Source organism: Hylobates moloch, unplaced genomic scaffold, assembly GCF_009828535.3.
Source record: "Hylobates moloch isolate HMO894 unplaced genomic scaffold, HMol_V3 SCAFFOLD_6, whole genome shotgun sequence".
NCBI lineage: Eukaryota > Metazoa > Chordata > Mammalia > Primates > Hylobatidae > Hylobates > Hylobates moloch.
The window spans coordinates 83,864,829-83,885,853 of NW_026652281.1; the positions used below are offsets into that span (position 1 = coordinate 83,864,829).

Sequence of the window (21,025 nt, forward strand, 5' to 3'; positions counted from 1 at the left end):
AAATCTTGACTGCATATTGTCTGGTAGGATATAAACTCACCTACTATTAAAATAAGTTGCTAATATTAATTAGACTAGAAAAAACAGATTTGGGTTAATTTGTTTTAAGAGTATGTTTATCAAAGAATAAGCTTTGTTGGCGTTCTCTAGAGCTTTCAGCAAGAGAGCATAAAAGTGTATTAGCAGCCGACAGCCTGCAGCTGAATACTAAGAGCACAGCGTGAGAGCCTTAGATTTTGGCATCCTTCTCTCACCCTCCACGATGCCTCCGCTCCTTGCCTTGTACCATTATGTACATCTGGGCGTGAGTTTAAATTGTTGCCTGCTCTAGGGATCCTTGTATTTTCAGCTTTATCTCTTGGCAGAGTGGTGATAGTTAAATTTATTGGAGAAGGTGTAAGGACTCTCCAAGAGCTGGTGCTCTTGGTGACCTGACACCCAGGTTCTGGTTTGTGTTGCCTAATGTCAAGATCCAGCCCTGATACTGGAGTCCTGCATTTTCCCATGTAACATGTTGGGTTTGTATCTCTAAGCCTTCATTTTTCTGTTATAGCAACAATACTTTGACTGCAACCATTTATATTTAACCTAATAAACTTAATCATGTCCACTTGAGATACACTGTTACAAAGACTTCTACTAAACACTGAGCAGTTTGTTCTTATGTTGTTTTTAACAAATACTAAATAAAAATGGCAGTTTAAAAATAAGCAGTGGGTAGGAGTCAACAATGTCCTGTCTCTAACGAGCAAGAAAATTCACAAGCATAGGCAATAATGGATCCATCTGCAGAGCAGTGTGTGCAAAAGGCCTCAAATGTCACCTTTTAATTCCATCCCAAACAGGTATGGAACGACATCAATGATAAATACAGATGTTACTTTTACTTTATAATTGCTTTGAGACCCAGCAAACCAAAGGGGTTGAAATTACTTCAGACACCAAACAGTAAGGAAAGAGAAAAAAAGGAAAGTAGTGAATATCAAAAATATTTAGGTGTGAGTAGGGTTTTTTTTAAACAAACCTTCTCACACCTAAATATTTTTTGATAATCAAAGATGAAAAAATCAAAGATGAAAAGATGAAAAAACCAAATCAAAATGTAAGAATACATTTTGATAAAAGAGGAAAAAAATCAAATCAAAACATAAGAATAATTTTATTCCTATTAAAATTAAGACTAACTTGTTATTTAACTGCTCAGCCTAGGTTAATAATAGAGTTTAGAAAGAAGTAGGAATCAACAAGACCTATAAACATAATGTACATACACATGCACACACACACATACACAGTACAAAGTTTTTTTTAGTAACAATGTCCATTAAAGTGGACTTCTCAATTTAATTAGAAGCTTTTGGATTACTGGTCGTATATCAGAATCAGATTTTAACTGTGTGACTTGTCTGTAAACTAAGTCGAACCATCAAGCTCTAGTATCTCTACAAAGTAAGGAAAGTAAAAGGCAGAATCACTTACTTTCACAAGCTCCTGCTGAGGCCATATCTGAATGGGTTCTACTTGTTGAGGAGTTTGAGTCTGAATACCATATGTGTTCAGAAAAACTTGAAGTCTAAAGATCATAGGGAAAAAAAGAGATGTTTTTAGACAACGCATTTACAGTTTAGGAAGCAGTGAAGGAGGAGGATAAAAGGGAACATGTTAACTTGGAGGGCATTATTAATTTGTTAGTATTAGCAATTTGCCATCTGCACTAGACTTCAGAGGCCCTTATGGATCCTCCACGAAGCATCAGATGGAAACATTAGGGGCTGGCAGGGAGAGTAAGCACTGATTTTGGTAATCCCCACGTGTTTGCATGAATTTCTCAAAACTACAACCCAGGCAACACTGGCACTGGTCACAGTCTTTAATATTCACCTCAACTAAAACAAAACTATTTTTAAACATGAAAAGAATAATATGCTGGCCATTTAAAGTGACATTAATGATATCCTTGAAAGCCTGTAAAGGAGTTTCTGAAGTTAATCTCTGCTACCATAATCGATATTGTAAACATAAAGCAATCATTTCCCCTCCGCTCCCCACAAAAAAAAAACACACCACCCACTTGGATTTCATACCTTTGGCTTTCTGCTATAAGTGCCACATGAACTACCAAATCATTTTCCAGTGGGCCCTGTAATGCAGAATAAGGCAGGGGGAAAACATTTTAAAAGATCTGGTCATCATCAGCTACAATGAGAATCAAGGACAATATTAACCATCTCTAAGCAGTTCATTAAAATGATGGACACCAGCTGGCTCTCAGCGGCCACCTTTCTTTCCTTGCTCGCCACTGCCTACTAATCAATTTGATGGTATAGACAGAGTAATGGAACACCAAGGAATGGAAAGCCATAAACCTCATCACTACCACAGGCGCTAGCCTGTCAGGGCTATTTTGAATGATGCATAAGAGCAGTTTGGGGACCGAGAGTCATTTTCCATCATTTAACTCTAAAGGGAAGAGGAGGAACTAAAAATAAAAACCCAATTTATGAATTCTCTGTAAAAAAAAAAAAAGATAGTTAAAATTGTTCATTTGACATCTTAACCACATAAAAGGTTATTCCCTTTCTTGGTAGCCAATTGTCCTTTGGCAACTTATACATCAAAATAACTTTATTCTAATATATAATTCTTATAATAGAACATGAACTACCCAGTTGACTATGTAATTAACATTATGTTCATTAAATGCAAGCTGTTGGACTTAATAGTTCTAATCAAAGACAGTGTTGGATATTTGCTACTCATTTTTTCTGTGATAAAGATTCACTATAACATGTATTATACATTGTTAAATTGAACCCAATTTTGAAACCTGTATATAATTAACAGAGAACATTAAGAAGCACCAATAAATTACAGTATTAGGGAGCTCTGAAAACACTGATCAAACATAACTCTTTTATAGTAATGAATCCAACAGTCCCAATAATATGCTGTAAAATATTTTATTTATCATCAATCAGTTCCTCTCTATGGTATTAAATATGCCACTGAAATTTATGTATGATGGAAGGCAAGAAACACCAGCATACATATATCAGCAGTAAATACCATACAATCAAAGGGATGGTTCCCAGAATCATCGTGAAAGTGCCATTTCAGGCAGACTTTCTGTGATTTAAATGAATGTGTAAGTGAAAATGTGATTTAACAATCCAACAAAAATAAATACCCATTTAAAATGTTACAAATTTTGTTTTTACTTGATAAAGACCTCAGAATTAAATGTTTCTCAAAAGGTTGAGAAAAAACTTGTTTTCACAGCCTCATCAAGATTTCTAACAACAAATGAAAAAATTAAGCCCTATTTCTCTTGGATGAGATCTAGTATTTACTGCTTTAAAAGGACAAGTAACCTTAGAATAGGCCATTATGTACAATCTTCAGGACAGTTGTGGGATTCTTAAATAAAAAGCAAATGAAAACGTACAGAATTCAGATGATATTTCAATAACAATAAATAAGGCAGCTTATAGATTGTAACTGGCAAACTGGAATCTTCTTTTTGAATCATAGGCCTGTTTAGGATATTGTTTCCACTTGTATGACAGAATATTCAGATCTAAAATGGCCTCTATACATGTTGAATCATACTGAGCATCTAGTTAGGGGACTATTAGATGGCTGAAGAGATCTTTCGTTGTAAAAACTAAGCATTTCAGATAGTCTGGTTCACAAACCATCTACCACAATGAGCTTGGACTTATAACTCCAGCCCAAGTGGGACCTTTTGCCCCATTCACCATTGAGAGAAAGAATTCAGCACGGGCAGCCCCACTCCTAAAACTCTCTTCCTTTCACTGCCAAAGTTGAAACCATCTGTTCTGTTTTTACCATTTTCTTCAAACCACCACCATTGATTTGTTTGTTTGTTTGTTTGTTTGTTTATTTCAGACAGGTTTTCACTCTATTGCCCAGGCTGGAGTGTAGTGGTGTGATCACGGCTCACTGCAGCCTAGACCTCCTGGGCTCAGGTGATCCTCCCACCTCAGCCTCCCAAGTAGCTGGGACTACAAGTGTGCACCACCACACCTGGCTAATTTTTATATTTTTTTGTAGAGACAGGTTTCACCATGTTGCCAAGGCTGGTCTTGAACTCCTGGGCTCAAGCAATCTGCCCACACTGGCCTCCCAAAGTGTTGGGATTACAGGTGTGAGCCACTGCATCCAGCAAACCACCACCATTGTTGTCCAAAACCCATTAAATCTCTCTGTTAATTTCCTAATAGTAATTAATACCTTCTTTTCTGAATGGCATTTTTCCTAATAATATTGTAATAATTTCTGCTCACAGGTTACAGACAAACACACACACACGTATATACACATACTCAAGCCCTGTGTGGTACTAGTAATCTCCATTTTACAGGCATTTGTTGACTCATTCAACTGATCAAGAGGACAGTAATCCACAAGACTCCATGTTAGAATATGAATATGACCCAATGGCCCCTCTTGAGGAGTTCAGTCTACTAGGAGAGATGGATAACAGATAAGTTTTCACACGTGTGTTTATTATCACATAAAGTATTTTACTGGTATCTTTCTTTGGCAGATCGACCTCATTAAAAAAAGTGACTGAAGGACATGATATTCTGTGGATATACCATACTTTATTTTTAAAATGTTTGTTGATGGATATTTAAGTGGTTTCCAATTTTTCATTTCTGCAGAGAATATAATAATTGTCCCTATCTCAGAGAACTACTGAAGATTTAGGGAGAGAACAAAGTGCTAAGCACAGTATTTCACACAAAAACACTCAATAAAGGGCGTTAATTTTTGCTGTAGTTGCACATTTGCTTATTGTTATCTTCACATCTATCCTTGGACAGCTGCTCCCCTCTTCCTTGTCTAGGTTTGCTATAATGCCTATGTTGCCCTAGATCCCATTGGCTTCCACCATTCTAAGACATTTGGATTATCTGTCATCTTATTTTTTTATATGGCTAGTTCTTCCCCAAATGATTCTGAACATCTTTTTAAAGACATCCTCAGGTGATTTAACACCTTCTTTAATGCTATGGTCTGAATGTGTATGTTCCTGCTGAAATTCAGGTTGAAATTTTAACCCCCAAGGTGATGGTATTGGCAGGGGATAAGGGGCTGGGGAATGGAGAGGGGTGCTTTGGGAGGTAATTAGGTCATGAGGGCGGAACCCTCATGAGCAGGATTGGTATCCTTATAAAAGAGGCCCTGCACCCTTTCCATCATGTGAGGACACAGGGAGAAGGCACCATTTATGAACCAGAGAGAAGGCCCACACCAGACACTCAATCTACCAGCACGTTGGTCTTGGATCATCCAGCTTTTAGAACTGCGAGAAATAAATTTCTGATGTTGATATGCCACCCAGTTTATGGTATTTTGTTATAGCAACCTGAACAAACTAAGACACTTAGCTACCACTCATTTTTTTCCTTTCATTTCTCAAACATAAGACTATAACTATGTCCTTACCTTTCTTGCCTCTGTACTTCTGCCCTCTACAATCTATCCTGCCCTGTCTTTGGAGATACATAATCCTAACACAAGTCTATGGTCACATATTCATTCTATTCATTCTCTCTCAAATCTCATCCACTCTAGTAGCTTTAAGCTATTATCTCTAAGTGTCATGGGATCCTTGGGGTGTTGCTTTGCCAGCCAGAAACCTCTGTGGCCGGTGGAGCCTTTTACCTGAATATTGCCCACACCTACTGGGCTCGTTCCACCCACTTGACCTGGTAGGCTGTGCTCAGTTTGCACTACCAGCCTGGATCCCACACTTGCCAAGGGTGAGCCAGGTGTGGGGTGGGGGGCGCATGTTTCAGCCTTGTTTGTGTTACAGCTCTTTCAGTCCTGCCATTTGGTGAGTCCCAAGTTCTTGTCCCATGTCCAGAAGAATGAGGTACACAGACAACTGGAGGGTGAGCAAGGCAGAGAGGAGCTTTATTGAGTAACAGAATAGCTCTCAGGAGACCCAAAGTGGGTAGCTACTTTTTGCAGGCAGGTCATTCCGATGAGTATCCAGCTCTCAGCTGAGAGGAGACCCACAGTGGGAGCTCCTTTCTGCAGGCAGCTCATCCCAATGAGTCAAGGAGACCTGAAGACCTGAAGTGGGTAACTCTTTCCTGCAGCTGGTAGTTCCTACATCTGTCCAAGTCTGGCTGAGTCTGGGGGTTTTTATGGGCTCAGAAGGGAGGAAGCACATGCTGATTGGTTCATGGGTGGCCATGGGTGGGCCCGGAAAAAGCACAGGTTCTCACTCTGGGCTGCAGACTCCACCCAGGGGTGGCAGCCTGGCCCCCAGGCTTCAGGTCAACCCTGGTTTGAAGGTGGGGTTTCACCAGGGACCCGCCCAGGAGCCTGTTTTCCTCCTGCCATCATCAACATGCTGTCCACGGTGCCCAGGCTGTTTGTGCCAAGGGATACCTGCAGGCCCACAACAAGCTGCCCTTAGCCCCACCGGCCTCACTCCTGTGCTCATCAGCGCTCAAACCCAGAGGGGGCTGAGGCAGCAGGGGGATGGCATGTCAACACTGCCCTGAGGGTGCGCACACCCAGCTGTGTTGCATCAGCACCCAGGCTCGGTCACAACTTTGTTCCGTACTGCTGCAGGTGCTGAGAGTGGGGAGAGGCCAGGGAATGGGAGCAGGCACTTCTGAACCTGTGGGGGCTGGGGGCTTCCCAGGCCCCAACGAGTGCAGCGATGCCTGGGTCTGGAGCTGCGGCTGGGCAGCTGCAGCTGCACCTGAGAGCATGGGGCTCCTGCCCCACTAACTCAGTAGGGAGTGGGGCTCCTGCCTCCTCCTGGCCCCCTCTGGCTCCATGGAGTGTGCAGCCCTGGCCACACTTCCCCTGCTACAGCTGTTGTCCCCACAGTGGCTGCTCTAGACAGGTTGCCGCTGCTATTATAAGCAGATGCTTCCATGTTTATATTTTTAGTCTTGACCTTTCTCTTAAGTTCTAGTTCCCACATTTTAAACTGTTTTCTGGACATTTTCTCTTGGTTATTTCCAAAGTTAATAGATTTAAAACTCAACTCCTCATCATCAACCCCACCTCCATCCCAAACAGGTTCTTATTCTTTAATCCTCATTTAATGGGTCACTGTAGCTCAGAACCTCAGAATCATCTTTGATGCCTTTTACGTACCCTCCATATGCAATTAGTCACCAGAATCCTGTTAGTCCTTCCTTCACATAGTATCTTGAATGTTGTTTTCTTTGCATTTCTATAGCAAGATTCAGGATTTAAAAGTAGCAACAACAGTGAACACTTTATATAACTACACTCCACATGCCAGGAACTGTTTAAGTGCTTTATCAAACTATTATCCCATTTTACAGGTTTAAAAATGAGGCACAGAAAGTTTAAGCAATTTATCCAAGGACACAGACCTAGCAGAGCTAGAATTCAGACCCAGGCAGTCTGACTGCAGATTCTGTGCTCATAATCACTCACTTATCCTGCCTCTCAAAGAGCAGAAAGCAGGCGGACTTTAGATTGAAAGATCTACCTACAAGTCCTGTCTTGTCACTTCCTCCAGCAATGATCCTGCTCATCTGATAGGTGCCTTAGATTACTATGGACAAAACTGACCTGATCTCCATCCTTAAATCTACTGACTCCTAAAGCATTCCTTATCTCTATAAGACCCCATATTATGAGCTCATTTGCTCTGGCCAAAAAATGTGTAAGTCATCCTAAATTCCTTTTTCCTTCAAACCCCATAACCAATAACAGCTAAAAAACCAAAACAAAACAATGACAAAAACTGAGAACACTTATTAAGAATCAGGTGGTTGTATTAAATTATATACTCTTAAACACCCCATTAGGTAGGTTACTATAATTATTCTCATCTACTGATGGGAAAACTGAGGCAAAGAGTGGTTAAAAAACTTATCCAGCATCATACAGGTAATACATAAAGCTATTAAGTGGCAACATGGAGATTCAAACATGCGCAATCCAATCTACTTCTTACTCATTATAGTATACTGTATGCCTCTGTGACGTGCTGCTAATTCACCAAGAAGTCGTATTGGCTCTACCTCCAAAATATGTCTCAAACACACCACTTCTCTCCTTCTCCACTGCTAATACCACTCTACTTAAAGTCACCATGATCTTTTACTTGGTTAAGTAACTGGTCTACTTACCTCAGTCTTAAACCCCATCCCACCCATTCACAGCAGTCCATCCTGAAAACAGTAATTAAAAAGTGTAAATCAGATAATCTCACTACTACTCTACCCCACCCACACATGCCCATGCTTATGAACACTCTCCAGTAACTTCCTGTAGAATGGTAACAAAACTGCTTATCAGGTCCAAGAGGCCCTCCATGATCTAGCTCTGGCATGCTTGCCTCTGCTTTCTTATTCTCCCTTCTCCACATGTTTTAGCCACCCTGGGTCCTCTCTGTCCCTTGAACATGCCAACTATATTCCCATCAAGTGCACTGGTTACAGCTGTCTGGTGTGTTTTCTCCTCCAGGTTGCAGAATGAATGCTCGCTGGTCATACAGATCTCAACGATCATCCCTGCCACATAGGCCTCCTCTTTCCACCATGGCCAAAGTTGCTCTCCTCAGGCATCTCCAACCCCAGTCTACCACTTTACCTTATTTTGTCTGCCTCATAGTACCTGTCCGATACAGAAATTTTATCATTTATTGTTATTCATTCCCTTCAGAAAGTAACTCCCTATGGGCAGGGAACTTGATCTAGGTGGTCTACTGCCACCTCCCCATGCATGGAACATAGTAGGCATCCTTACTATTTGATGAATGACTGCCCAGGCAAGTTTCTCAATTCTTTGCTTATCTGTAAAATGGGAAAAATATTTACAGTGCCTACCACAAAAGGAGAGGATCAAACAAAAGAGGGCATGTAAAATTTTTGCAAACTTTGATCTGTTACACAATGATATTTATATCATTATTTCCTGTGTGACTCACTATGTCACTTAACCTCAATAAGCCGCAGTTTCCTCATCTATAAATTGAGAATAATAAAAATATCTATTTCCTAGGGTTATGAGAATAATACATAATATATAAGCATTTAACACTGGCATATAGTAAGTGTCCAAAAAAAATTAGCCATCTATCAATGCCAGCAACACAACCACAACCCTGGGTCACTGCAATAGGCTTCCTCAGCTTTCTGCTCCACACCTGCCTTTGCCCGTTGTCTGCGCTTTATGGTCAGGTTCATTTTCTTGTATCAATGATTTGCACAAAGGATGTGGTCAAAAAATATTTCTTGAATGCATGAAGAAAGGCGACAGAGAAGAGTTAGTAAACAGATATAGTTATGCAATATTTAGGATATTACCTCTCTACTCCAAAACTAATGTTTCCCAAACAAGGCCCAAACTTCTCGAGGACTTTTACAACTCAGGGACTACCTACTGTTCCCTGTTGGTCTCCCATCTATTTTAGAGTACTCCACTAAAAAACAGTTCACTCATGTCCATCTCATGTTTCTGTCCACTGTCCCTTTACATTTGGACTGCTCTCTCCATTCCTTTATCTATCCAGATCCTGACTTACTCTTTTAACCTAGTCTCCTCCCAAACTCCCCCAAACATCAGGGTATCCAAATATCTTTTGTCCCTAAGAGGAATAGCTGCCACTGCCTGTATGAGACACTTGGCACGAGTCTTGGGCCACCTCATGCCATGCCTTTGGAAGGGTTATTTAGCTTTTAGAATGTGTATGAGTGGTCTGTGAAACTACAGGGGCCCCTCATGCTTACTTTTCTCACTTAGGATGTAGGCAATACCTCGTACTAAAAGAAAAGCAATTGTTATTCATTTGATGGTCTGGAGGAGGATCTATTTTTTTGGTATTGCTGGTTACATTTATTAGCAATACACAAATCTTCCCTTGAGCATACCCAACAAATGTTTGCAAATATAAACAAGGATATTTTTAACAAAAGAAAATAATCAGTAAAATGTACATATTTATATACACTATAAAAGAGTGTACATGTCAGAGTAACAATACGGTTTAGGACCAAAACCCTGTAGTTAGAAATATTCTCATTCAAAATTTTCATTTCTATAAAGTCAGATTGTATTTTTCTAACATTTTTTCTTTGTAATAAAAACCCCACATAACCTAAATTTAACATCTTAACCATTTTTAAGTGTACGGTGGCAGAGGAACTTTTATAGCATAACTTCCCTATAAGCTGGGCACTAACTATATTAATATTGCAACTCATCATGCTCAAAATTTAAAACTATGGTAATTAAGACACTGCATATCTATCTGTCTAGATTCTAGTTTTTAAATTACTCAAATCAGGTCAAAGTAGTAAAGCCAAGATATTTGCAGTTGGGGGCTATAAATAAAACAGTGTAATACAACTTTCAAAGGGCACACAGAGAAAACTTAATGTGAATGTGCCCTAACAGTGTTTCTTTTCCTTGTTCTTTTTTCCTAATTTAATTTTTTCAATAGATAATTCAATCATAAGGTTCAAAAATTTAAAAATTATGAAAAAGTTTTTGGTGACATGTCATTCCCATTTGGGGCCTTCATCCCCACAGTTCCCCTCCATCTAAGAACCAATCACTGCTATGATTATTTATGCCTTGCTCTAGTGTTTCCTCATGCCTACAACAGCAAATGCAAATATATATTCTTATTTTCTTACATTTCTACACAGAAGTTACTCTCAGCACCTTTTTCTAGTTAATAATTGTATATCATGGAACTCTTTTCATATATTAACACATAGAACACGTCCTCATTTTCACTCTAACTGCTTGGCATTCCATTTTGTAGATGTACCATATGTATTAATGTCATCTTTACACCTTTTTAATCAATTAAGGTTAGTCAACCTTTTACACTGAAATCTCTGGAAATGGTTACAGTTACATAGTGGCACCATTAAACATCAGGTTTTAATTCTGCTTATAAAAGTAGAATAAGCACTCAAACGAAATCATTCAGAGGCATTGCTACCACTGGATTATGTGGGTAACTGGAGGACTATTATAAGAAAAGATCAGGGCCGTGTGCGGTGGCTCACGCCTGTAATCCCAGCACTTTGGGAGGCCGAGGCGGGCGGATCACAAGGTCAGGAGATTGAGACCATCCTGGCTAACACGGTGAAACCCCGTCTCTACTAAAAATACAAAAAATTAGCCGGGCGTGGTGGCTGGCACCGGTAGTCCCAGCAACTCGGGAGGCTGAGGCAGGAGAATGGCGTCAACCCGGGAGGCGGAGCTTGCAGTGAGCCGAGATTGCGCCACTGCACTCCAGCCTAGGCGACAGAGCTAGACTCTGTCTCAAAAAAAAAAGATCAGTAGGTTTGGGTTTGGGGAGGGGGCAGTGAGAAGTGTCTGAGTCTTTTCTAGGAGGGTGACACAGAAAGAAGCATAGATGTCCATTTACAACATATGGAAATACACGACAGCTTGTTGATAAGAGTTATCTCATGGGATTGCTGGGTCAAATGGTATTGCTGATTCTAGATCCCTGAGGAATCGCCACAATGTGTTCCTCAATGGTTGAACTAATTGTGGCGCTGTTCACAATAGCAACCAACCCAAATGCCCAACAATGATGGACTGGATAAAGAAAATGTGGCACATATACACCACGGAACACTATACAGCCACACAAAAGGATGAGTTCATGTCCCTTGCAGGGACATGGATAAAGCTGGAAACCATCATTCTCAGCAAACTAACAGAAGAACAGAAAACCAAACACTGCATGTTTTCGTTCATAAGTGGGAGTTGAACAGTGAGAACAAATGGACACAGGGAGGGGAACCTCACACAATGGGGCCTGTTGGAGGGTGGGGGGCTTAGCAGGGGGGACAGCATTGGGAGAAATACCTAATGTAGATGACGGGTTGATGGGTGCAGCAAACCACCATGGCACATGCATACCAATGTAACAAACCTGCATATTCTGCACACGTACCCCAGAACTTAAAGTACAATAAACAAAGAGTTATCTCATTATGTTCTTGCTTACATTTGTTTTGTAGTCTGGTTTGGAATGTTAAGGAATACATCTTGACAGCTTGCTATGTGCCACGTGTTATTCAAGAGCTTTTTTGAGTATTCTCACAAGAACTCCCATTTTAAAGATGAGGAAACTGAGGTGAAGAGCGGTTAAATAATTTGTCAAAGGTTACACATCTAGTCAGTGATAGAGTTTAACCTGACTGCACGTATGTCCAGGTCTGAAGTCCATATGGCACATGTCACAGTATGTATTTCACAGATTATGTGCTGCTTGCTATAGTAGGCAGAGATCTCTAGAGTAACAGGAGAGAGAGAGAGGAAGGAAGAAGAAGAAAGAGATTTATCATATGGATTGGCTCATACAATTACGGAGGCAGGCAAGTCTCAGGATATGCAGTTGAGCTGGCAAGCTGGAGACCCAGGAGAGCTGACGGTTTAGTTCCAGTCTGAGTCCGAACGCCTAAACCCAGGAAGGCAGACAGTGTCATTCCAGTCTGAAGACTGGCAGGCTGAGACCCAGGAGTAGCTGATGTTTCAGTTCAACTCCAAAGACAGGAAAAAAGCCCATGTCCCAGCTGGAAGGCAGTCTCGCAGGCAGAATCCTCCTCTTCCTCAGCGTAGGGTCAGCCTTGTTCTTTTCAGACTTTTAGCTGATTGAATGAGGCCCATTCCCATTAAGGAGGAAAATAAGCTTTACTCAGTCTACTGATTAATGATGATTAATCATTAATGACTTAAATTTTAATTTCATCCAGAAACACTGTCACAGAAACACTCAAATAGTGTTTGACCAAATAGCTGGGCAGCCTGTGGTCCAGACAAGTTGACACATAAAATTAACAATCACATGGGTGCAGGAACATGTTACATTCATGGGTAGTAGAGTCTGCAAAATCTCACCAACAGTCTCTTCTTCAGCCACCTGAGATCAGGTTTTTAAAAAACTCAATTCCAAGCATTGTTTACAAAACACCTATTTTCTTATCTGCTTTTTTTTTTTTTTTTTTTTGCGACAGTTTCCCTTCTGTCACCCAGGCTGGAGTGCAGCAGCGAAATCTCAGATCACTGCAACCTCTGCCTCCCAGGTTCAAGTGATTCTCATGCCTCAGCCTCCCGAGTAGTGGGATTAGAGGCACGTGCCACCATGCCCGGCTAATTTTTGTAATTTTAGTAGAGACAAGGTTTCACCATGTTGGCCAGGCAGGTCTTGAACTCCTGACCTCAGCTATCTGCCCACCTCGGCCTCCCAAAGTGCTGCCATTACAGGCCTTATCTGCTTTTTGATAGAATATAATTCTTTAGTTCTTGGCAAGCAAATATAAAAAGGACTGCCTTTTCTATTAAATCATATAGCATGTAAAGCTCATAATTCTAATTTTTGCAATTGTATTGAGCCCTGGTCTAAGTAGTTTTATTTTTATTTATTTTTTTTTTTTGAGACACAGTCTCGCCCTGTACCCAGGCTGGAGTACAGTGGTGCGATCTAGGCTCACTGCAAGCTCCGCCTGCTGGGTTCACACCACTCTCCTGCCTCAGCCTCCCGAGTAGCTGGGACTACAGGCGCCCACCACCACGCCCGGCTAATTTTTTGTATTTTTAGTAGAGATGGGGTTTCACCGTGTTAGCCAGGATGGTCTCAATCTCCTGATCTCATGATCCACCCGCCTCGGCCTCCCAAAGTGCTGGGATTACAGGCGTGAGCCACCGCGCCTGGCCAGTAGTTTTATTTTTAATATGCCCTATATTGCATAAAATAATCTACTGTGTCTGGCTTACATAGGTCTTTTATTGAAAGAAAGGCAAGGGAGGAGGGAGAGAAGGAAAGAAAAAGGAGCCAACAAATAAATGCGTCCTCCAGGCTGGTCTTGCTCAAGGGCAGTGTATTTGAAACATTCTATGCCTCTACTTTGGGGGCCTTACAGAACACTCATTTATGCTCATTAGACTTCATCAGCAGGTCCTGCCAACATCCAGCATTTTTTCATTACACTCATTTTTCAGCAAAACCTCATTAGCTGAAGAAATCAGGCAGATGCTTTATACATCTCAATTCCAACTGGAAACACTGCACCCCCAGTATTTTTCCCATAGGAGCCAAGTAACAGGCTACAGTAGTTTGAAGATAGCCATGTCCTGACTGAGACACACTGGCATCTTGTTCTGACATTTCCAACCAAGCCAAAGCAGCAACATGTGAAAATTAATAGGAAAGCAGAGGAAAGTTAAGTAGAAATATCAGAGGAATAACAATATCAAGCATGGTTAAAAAGCTAAACTTGGCTCAAGAGTTGACTTGGCCTGGGAGAAAATGGTCCTTTAGGCTCTGTGTATTTATATATTGGATTAATGATTATATAAACTTTCTATTTAAGAGGAAAACAAATGAATTTTTAAAAGTATTCCCAGACCTCAAACACATTGTTTCAAATGCCCAAATGAATAAATCAGGCAATGCTTTTTGACAGCAGTTCTTTCAATGACTGCGATTATAGTGGAAGAGAATACCGAATGCTTTGTCACAATCAATTGATTTATAAAACTGTTTCACCCCTTTCTAAGTACTTGCTGTAACTGGTGTTTCTGGATTTTTATCTTAAGGAAATGGCAGTGCTAACAGTCTTGCATACTGCGTAGAAACAATGCCAAAATGGCCACATGAACCCAGGTGGAGAAACTGTGACCTACGATGTTCTCATAGCCTTAATCACGACAAAGGGGAAGAACAAATGACGAGAACCTCATAGAAACACAACAGGAAAGATCCACATCAGGAAAGATGAGTAAGATGAGGGTGAAACAGAGCAGGAAGAGGCAGAAAGGGGAGAATAGATTCCAAGAATCTAGTCATTTAACTCTCAGGTTTTTTGGTCATTTAGAAACACCTCAGGTGGTGGGTTACAAGCAAAGAAAGGTCCCTAGTGGTAAACCATAAGAAACCGGGTTTTAGAAACATGGGGGAAAAAGAAGCAAGTCCAGTAAACCAATGTGTTTTTAATTTTTCTCCTTCGGATGCTTGTACCAACGGGATCTGTTCCCTGGGATTTGAGTTGAAAATGTCAGACATGGGAGGGGGCCATTTCTATCATTTGGCTGTAGGAGGGGTCTATGAGAGAGACTAGTGGCAAGACTCCATTTCAGCCAGAGCAGCACAACTATTTTATATGCTGAAATTCTACTTAAGATTTTGTTTGAAAATTGGCTTTCCTTGATAAAGTCAGTAATCCACTTGACGGATGAGAAGACTGATGCCCAGAGAGGGGAAATAGCCCAGGTCCCTTTACAAGTTAGTGGCAGACCCAGAAGCAGAATCTCTTTCTGGACTGACTTGTTCTAGAGTTCTCTTCACTAAGTCAGACTGCTGCATCTTACTGGCTGTACCATAAACTTTTCAGTTCACTAGAGAATTGCCAAGTGCACCATTCCACTTAGGAGTGGAAATGAATGCAAAGGCCATATGTGCAGTTATTACACCGTGAAAGCCACCTAAGAAGAGAGGCCTTGGAGGGGAAGGGCATGAAAACCTGCTCTACTTTCCTCTTTGGCACTTGATGCTTATCTAAATAACAAAAAGACTGGGCTGGAAAGACAATGCAAGGGCCAACTTGAGGCAAGATTTATCATCACTGGGTCAAACCCAACAACTACAGAGGCACTCGGCAGGCTCTAGAATCCAACAAGCCTTTAGCACCACAGAGCCATCTTCACTGAGTTGAGGCCAAACTGTTTCTAGTGCAGATTCACACAGGGGACCCAACTGCAGAGGAGATACTCTACCATCACTCTTTGCAAGTAAACCTAAGGGTTTTCTACATAAATGAGATAATTCAACAGTTTTGTACACTAGAAAGGTTTCTGCTAGTGAGAAACCTTTGAGAGTTTGCTGAGTTTTTCATGCATCCAGACTTAGTAAGCACTAGGATGGCAGAAAGATGAATGAAACATTTTCTCTATTCTTTATGAACTCACCATATAAGAGGGAAGACAACTACATATGGATTTCAATAGGATATTAAATACGATGCTCTTAATGGGTACTTTGAGGGCAAGAGAGGGAGCATCCAACTTAACCTCAGGGAATTGACAAGGACTTTATAGAAAAGGTATCTGAGCTGTTCTCGAAGATAAAAACTTGCCATTAATGAATTGATTCAGTTAATAGTTATCATTTACTATGTGTCATTAAGACAATAAAGTCCTCTAATTAAACTTACATTTCAGTGAGAAAGATGATTAAATTTATATAAATAAACATAATAAAAGTAAAGGGTAATATGTTAGAGTGACTGAAGACAGAGGCTACTTTAGATTCATGGTCAGAAAGTAACTCTCTTAGAGGGTGTCATTAAATCTGAGACTTAGAGACAAAAAGGAGTGTGCTAACGTCTAGTAATAGGCACTTCAGGCAGAAGGAAGAGCGTGCAAAGGCCCTGAGGAGGAGACAGCCTGAAGTGCTGAAGAAACTGAGAGAAGACCAGTGTGTCAGGAGCATAACAGGCAAGCAAAAGAGTGACAAGAGATAAGGGCGGAGACAGCTAAGGCCCCACAGGGCCCTACAGGCAACAAGGCATTTGGCTTTCATCTAAGTGGAATGAAAAGCTACTTAAAAGGGTTTCAAACAAGGAAAAGACTCAATATAATCTACATTTCTACAACAATAGTAATAAACACATATATGGTACTTATATGGGCCAGGCCCTGCCTAAGCACTTTACATACATATAAACTCACATGATGGTGGCTCTCTTGCTGCCATATAGAGATGACTTGCACAGGGCAGAGTAGACATATGGAGATTAGCTGGAGCCTGCAGTTAAGAGATAACGGTGACCTGGACTATAGTGAAGTGAAGAGGTGGGAAGAGGGAACTAGTGAAAATATTTGGGGACTATTTAGAAAACAGAATTCTGATAGGACTGGATTTAGAGGAGAAGAGGTGAGGTAGGCAGACAGGAATCAAAGATTACTTCTATGCTTTTACAGAGTTTAAAGGAGGAAGGAGTGTTCAATTGTTTTGAATGTCCTTGAAGTCAAATAGACTGGCATCTGAAAAGAGATCATTGGAGTTATTAATTAGGAGGAGATTAACAACCCATTGCATGTGGTTTTTGTAGAGTGACAATGTAAGAAGCCAGACTGTGCATTACAAGGAGTGACTGAGAAATGAGGACATGAAGATGGTGCAAGCATTTTTCTAAGCTGTCTGAAAGGGAAGGAAAGAAGGGAAGTAAGACAGGCCCTTGAGAGAGGTGAATAGCTGTGGAGCACTTAAATACAGTCAGGGAAAGAAGTAAGTAGAGAGAAAGGTACAAAATATAGAGGAAAGACTGAATATCAATTGGAACAGCCAAAGGTAGAGGGAAAAAAGCTGGGTGAGTTAATGCCTGGGGATAGAGGTTTTTCTTAGTCTTCTGGGATTCAGAGAAAGAGTTCCAATTGTAATTAGAGGCGATGATCTTGGCATGTACTAGAACCCATTAGTCTAGTTTTAATTTTACTTTTATAAACCCTTCAGAGAAATTAAAGCTCCATCTCCCACTTTGCGCAATTTTGACTTAAGTACAAGGAAGGGCTCATGTTCTGCTACATAGGGTTATTCATTCTTCTTTGCCATATTAAATTCATCTTCTTGGGCTGAATGTATAGTTTCTTCTGATTAATGATATGATTAGGAGCCATAATCAGTGTCCAGATACCTGACCATGTTACAGTGTCCCTTTCAATTCATCTTCATAAACCAGTTGGTTCTACAAACCACAGGCTCCCATAAAAGATGTTTTTAAATAAGGTTGGGGAAACAATAAAGACACTCACAGAAATAAATGAGGAGAACATTAAAATATAAATATTTGCTCAAAACTCATGAAGATTCATAAAATTTATGAAAATTATTCGTGAAAATACACAAAAATTATATGAATTATATGAATATGTAGCCTTCATTGAGCTTCTGAAAATCATTTTCAAAAGGCAGGTTTCTTAGGCATTATATTCTGATATTTCTAATTCAATACCATTCTTAAGAAGTATAGGATACAACAGAATCATGTAATCCGAGAAGAAGAAATAAGCAATTCAGCTGTATCTATAACAAATCAAAGCTGTCAGGCTGGGCGTGGTGGCTCACGCCTGTAATCCCAGTACTTTGGAAGGCCGAGGTGGGTGGATCACTTGAGATCAGGAGTTCGAGACCACCCTGGTCAACCTGGTGAAACTCCATCTCCACTAAAAATACAAAAATAAATTAGCCAGGTGTGGTGTCAGGTCCCTGTAATCCCAGCTACTCAGGAAGCTGAGGCAGGAGAATCACATGAACCTGGGAGGCAGAGATTCCAGTGAGCCAAGATTGCACCATTGCACTCCAGCCTGGGCAACAAGAGCAAGACTCTGTCTCAAGAAAAAAAAAAAAGAATGTTGAATATCAAGGAGAACTGCAAACCACTGCTCAATGAAATAAAAGAGGATACAAACAAATGGAAGAACATTCCATGCTCATGGGTTGGAAGAATGAATATCATGAAAATGGCCATACTGCCCAAGGTAATTTATAGATTCAGTGCCATCCCCATCAAGCTACCAATGACTTTCTTCACAGAATTGGAAAAAACTACTTTAAAGTTCATATGGAACCAAAAAAGAGCCCGCATCACCAAGTCAATCCTAAGCCAAAAGAACAAAGCTGGAGGCATCACGCTTCCTGACTTCAAACTATACTACAAGGCTACAGTAACCAAAACAGCATGGTACTGGTACCACAACAGAGACATAGATCAATGGATCAGAACAGAGCCCTCAGAAATAATGCCGCATATCTACAACTATCTGATCTTTGACAAACCTGACAAAAACAAGAAATGGGGAAAGGATTCCCTATTTAATAAATGATGCTGGGAAAACTGGCTAGCCATATGTAGAAAGCTGAAACTGGATCCCTTCCTTACACCTTATACAAAAATTAATTCAAGATGGATTAAGACTTAAATGTTAGACCTAAAACCATTAAAATCCTACAAGAAAACCTAGGCAATACCATTCAGGACATAGGCGTGGGCAAGGACTTCATGTCTAAAACACCAAAAGTAATGGCAACAAAAGCCAAAATTGACAAATGGGATCTACTTAAACTAAAGAGCTTCTGCACAGCAAAAGAAACTACCATCAGAGTGAACAGGCAACCTACAGAATGGGAGAAAATTTTTGCAACCTACTCATCTGACAAAGGACTAATATCCAGAATCTACAATGAACTCAAACAAATTTACAAGAAAAAAACAAACAACCCCATCAAAAAGTGGGCGAAGGACATGAACAGACACTTCTCAAAAGAAGACATTTATGCAGCCAAAAAACACATGAAAAAATGCTCATCGTCACTGGCCATCAGAGAAATGCAAATCAAAACCACAGTGAGATACCATCTCACACCAGTTAGAATGGCCATCATTAAAAAGTCAGGAAACAACAGGTGCTGGAGAGGATGTGGAGAAATAGGAACACTTTTACACTGTTGGTGGGACTGTAAACTAATTCAACCATTGTGGAAGTCAGTGTGGCAATTCCTCAGGGATCTAGAACTAGAAATACCATTTGACCCAGCCATCCCATTACTGGGTATATACCCAAAGGACTATAAATTATGCTGCTATAAAGACACATGCACATGTATGTTTATTGCGGCACTATTCACAATAGCAAAGAGTTGGAACCAACCCAAATGTCCAACAACGATAGACTGGATTAAGAAAATGTGGCACATATACACCATGGAATACTATGCAGCCGTAAAAAATGATGAGTTCATGTCCTTTGTAAGGACATGGATGAAACTGGAAAACATCACTCTCAGTAAACTATCGCAAGGACAAAAAACCAAACACCGCATGTTCTCACTCATAGGTGGGAATTGAACAATGAGAACTCATGGACACAGGAAGGGGAACATCACACTCCGGGGACTGCTGTGGGGTGGGGGGAGGGGAGAGGGACAGCATTAGAAGATATACCTAATGCTAAATGACGAGTTAATGGGTGCAGCAAAACAACATGGCACATGGATACATATGTAACAAACCTGCATATTGTGCACATGTACCCTAAAACCTAAAGTATAATAATAAAAAATAAAAATAAAAAAATAAAAACTGTTAATATATGGAGCTCATTTTTTAATGGAACCAAAAAAAAAAACCAAGTTCAAAAGCCATTAAAACAATGGCTTCTGTCTATACAGTGATAGTCTTAATCACACAAAGGGATAAAAGAAATCTAACAGGTTAAATGCTAAACATTCAATTTCTAAGTTGAATACAGCCTAAAAAATATATCCAAAATGTTGAAAATATAATGTTTTCCTCCAGACTTTTTAGGATTTTTTCTCATCTCTTTAATGAGAAAGAAATATTACTTATATAATAAATTATTGAAATAAAAAACAGCAATAATATTTATTTAGCTTGCATAATATGTCAGACATTTGGTTAAGAGGTTTACATAAACTATCATTTAATCATAAACACAACCCCGAGTTAGGGATCATTATTCCCATTTAAAATATGACAAAAGTGGGGCTTAGAGAGATTAATTCAATTGTCCAAGGTCACACATTTAATAAGTGGAAGAGACAGGTTTTATAGCTAGGCCTGTATGATGCAAAGCCACTATACTATATTACTTCCTTAAAAACAAAAATTTATTACACATATATGCAGTGTTCTTTGATCTTTAAGAAAGTAATTCATGCAAAATTCTATGCATTTGTATTTTTAGAGGAGAAAGCATGAAACTCCCACTTCCTCAATAATTTGAAAAATGAGAGACCAAGTGTACTATATGTTTTTAGCTGAGATCTATATAAATATGTACATGATTTAGCAAACAAGTACTGACTTTCATCCTCAATTTGGAAACTTGCAGCACAGAAAATAAGCTCTTATGACTAAAAAGCATTTCTTTCATATTGGCCTTTTCTCCAAAGACTGTCAAAGTAGATCAATCCATTTTAATTGGCATGTTAAATGGGCTAGTC

General features: G+C 40.1%; 1 protein-coding gene across 5 annotated transcripts in view; it reads right to left on the minus strand.

Annotated features, from left to right (window-relative positions):
- PHKB (phosphorylase kinase regulatory subunit beta) overlaps nt 1-21,025 on the minus strand; it is a 246,409-nt gene that overhangs the window by 54,755 nt on the left and 170,629 nt on the right. For all 5 annotated transcript variants that reach the window (XM_032157264.2, XM_032157259.2, XM_032157261.2 and 2 more), the window contains 2 exons: nt 2,085-2,140; nt 1,480-1,573 (listed from right to left, as the gene is read on the minus strand). In XM_032157264.2, coding sequence (XP_032013155.1) covers nt 1,480-1,573; nt 2,085-2,140 — 150 coding nt within the window. The remainder of the gene's footprint in view (nt 1-1,479; nt 1,574-2,084; nt 2,141-21,025) is intronic.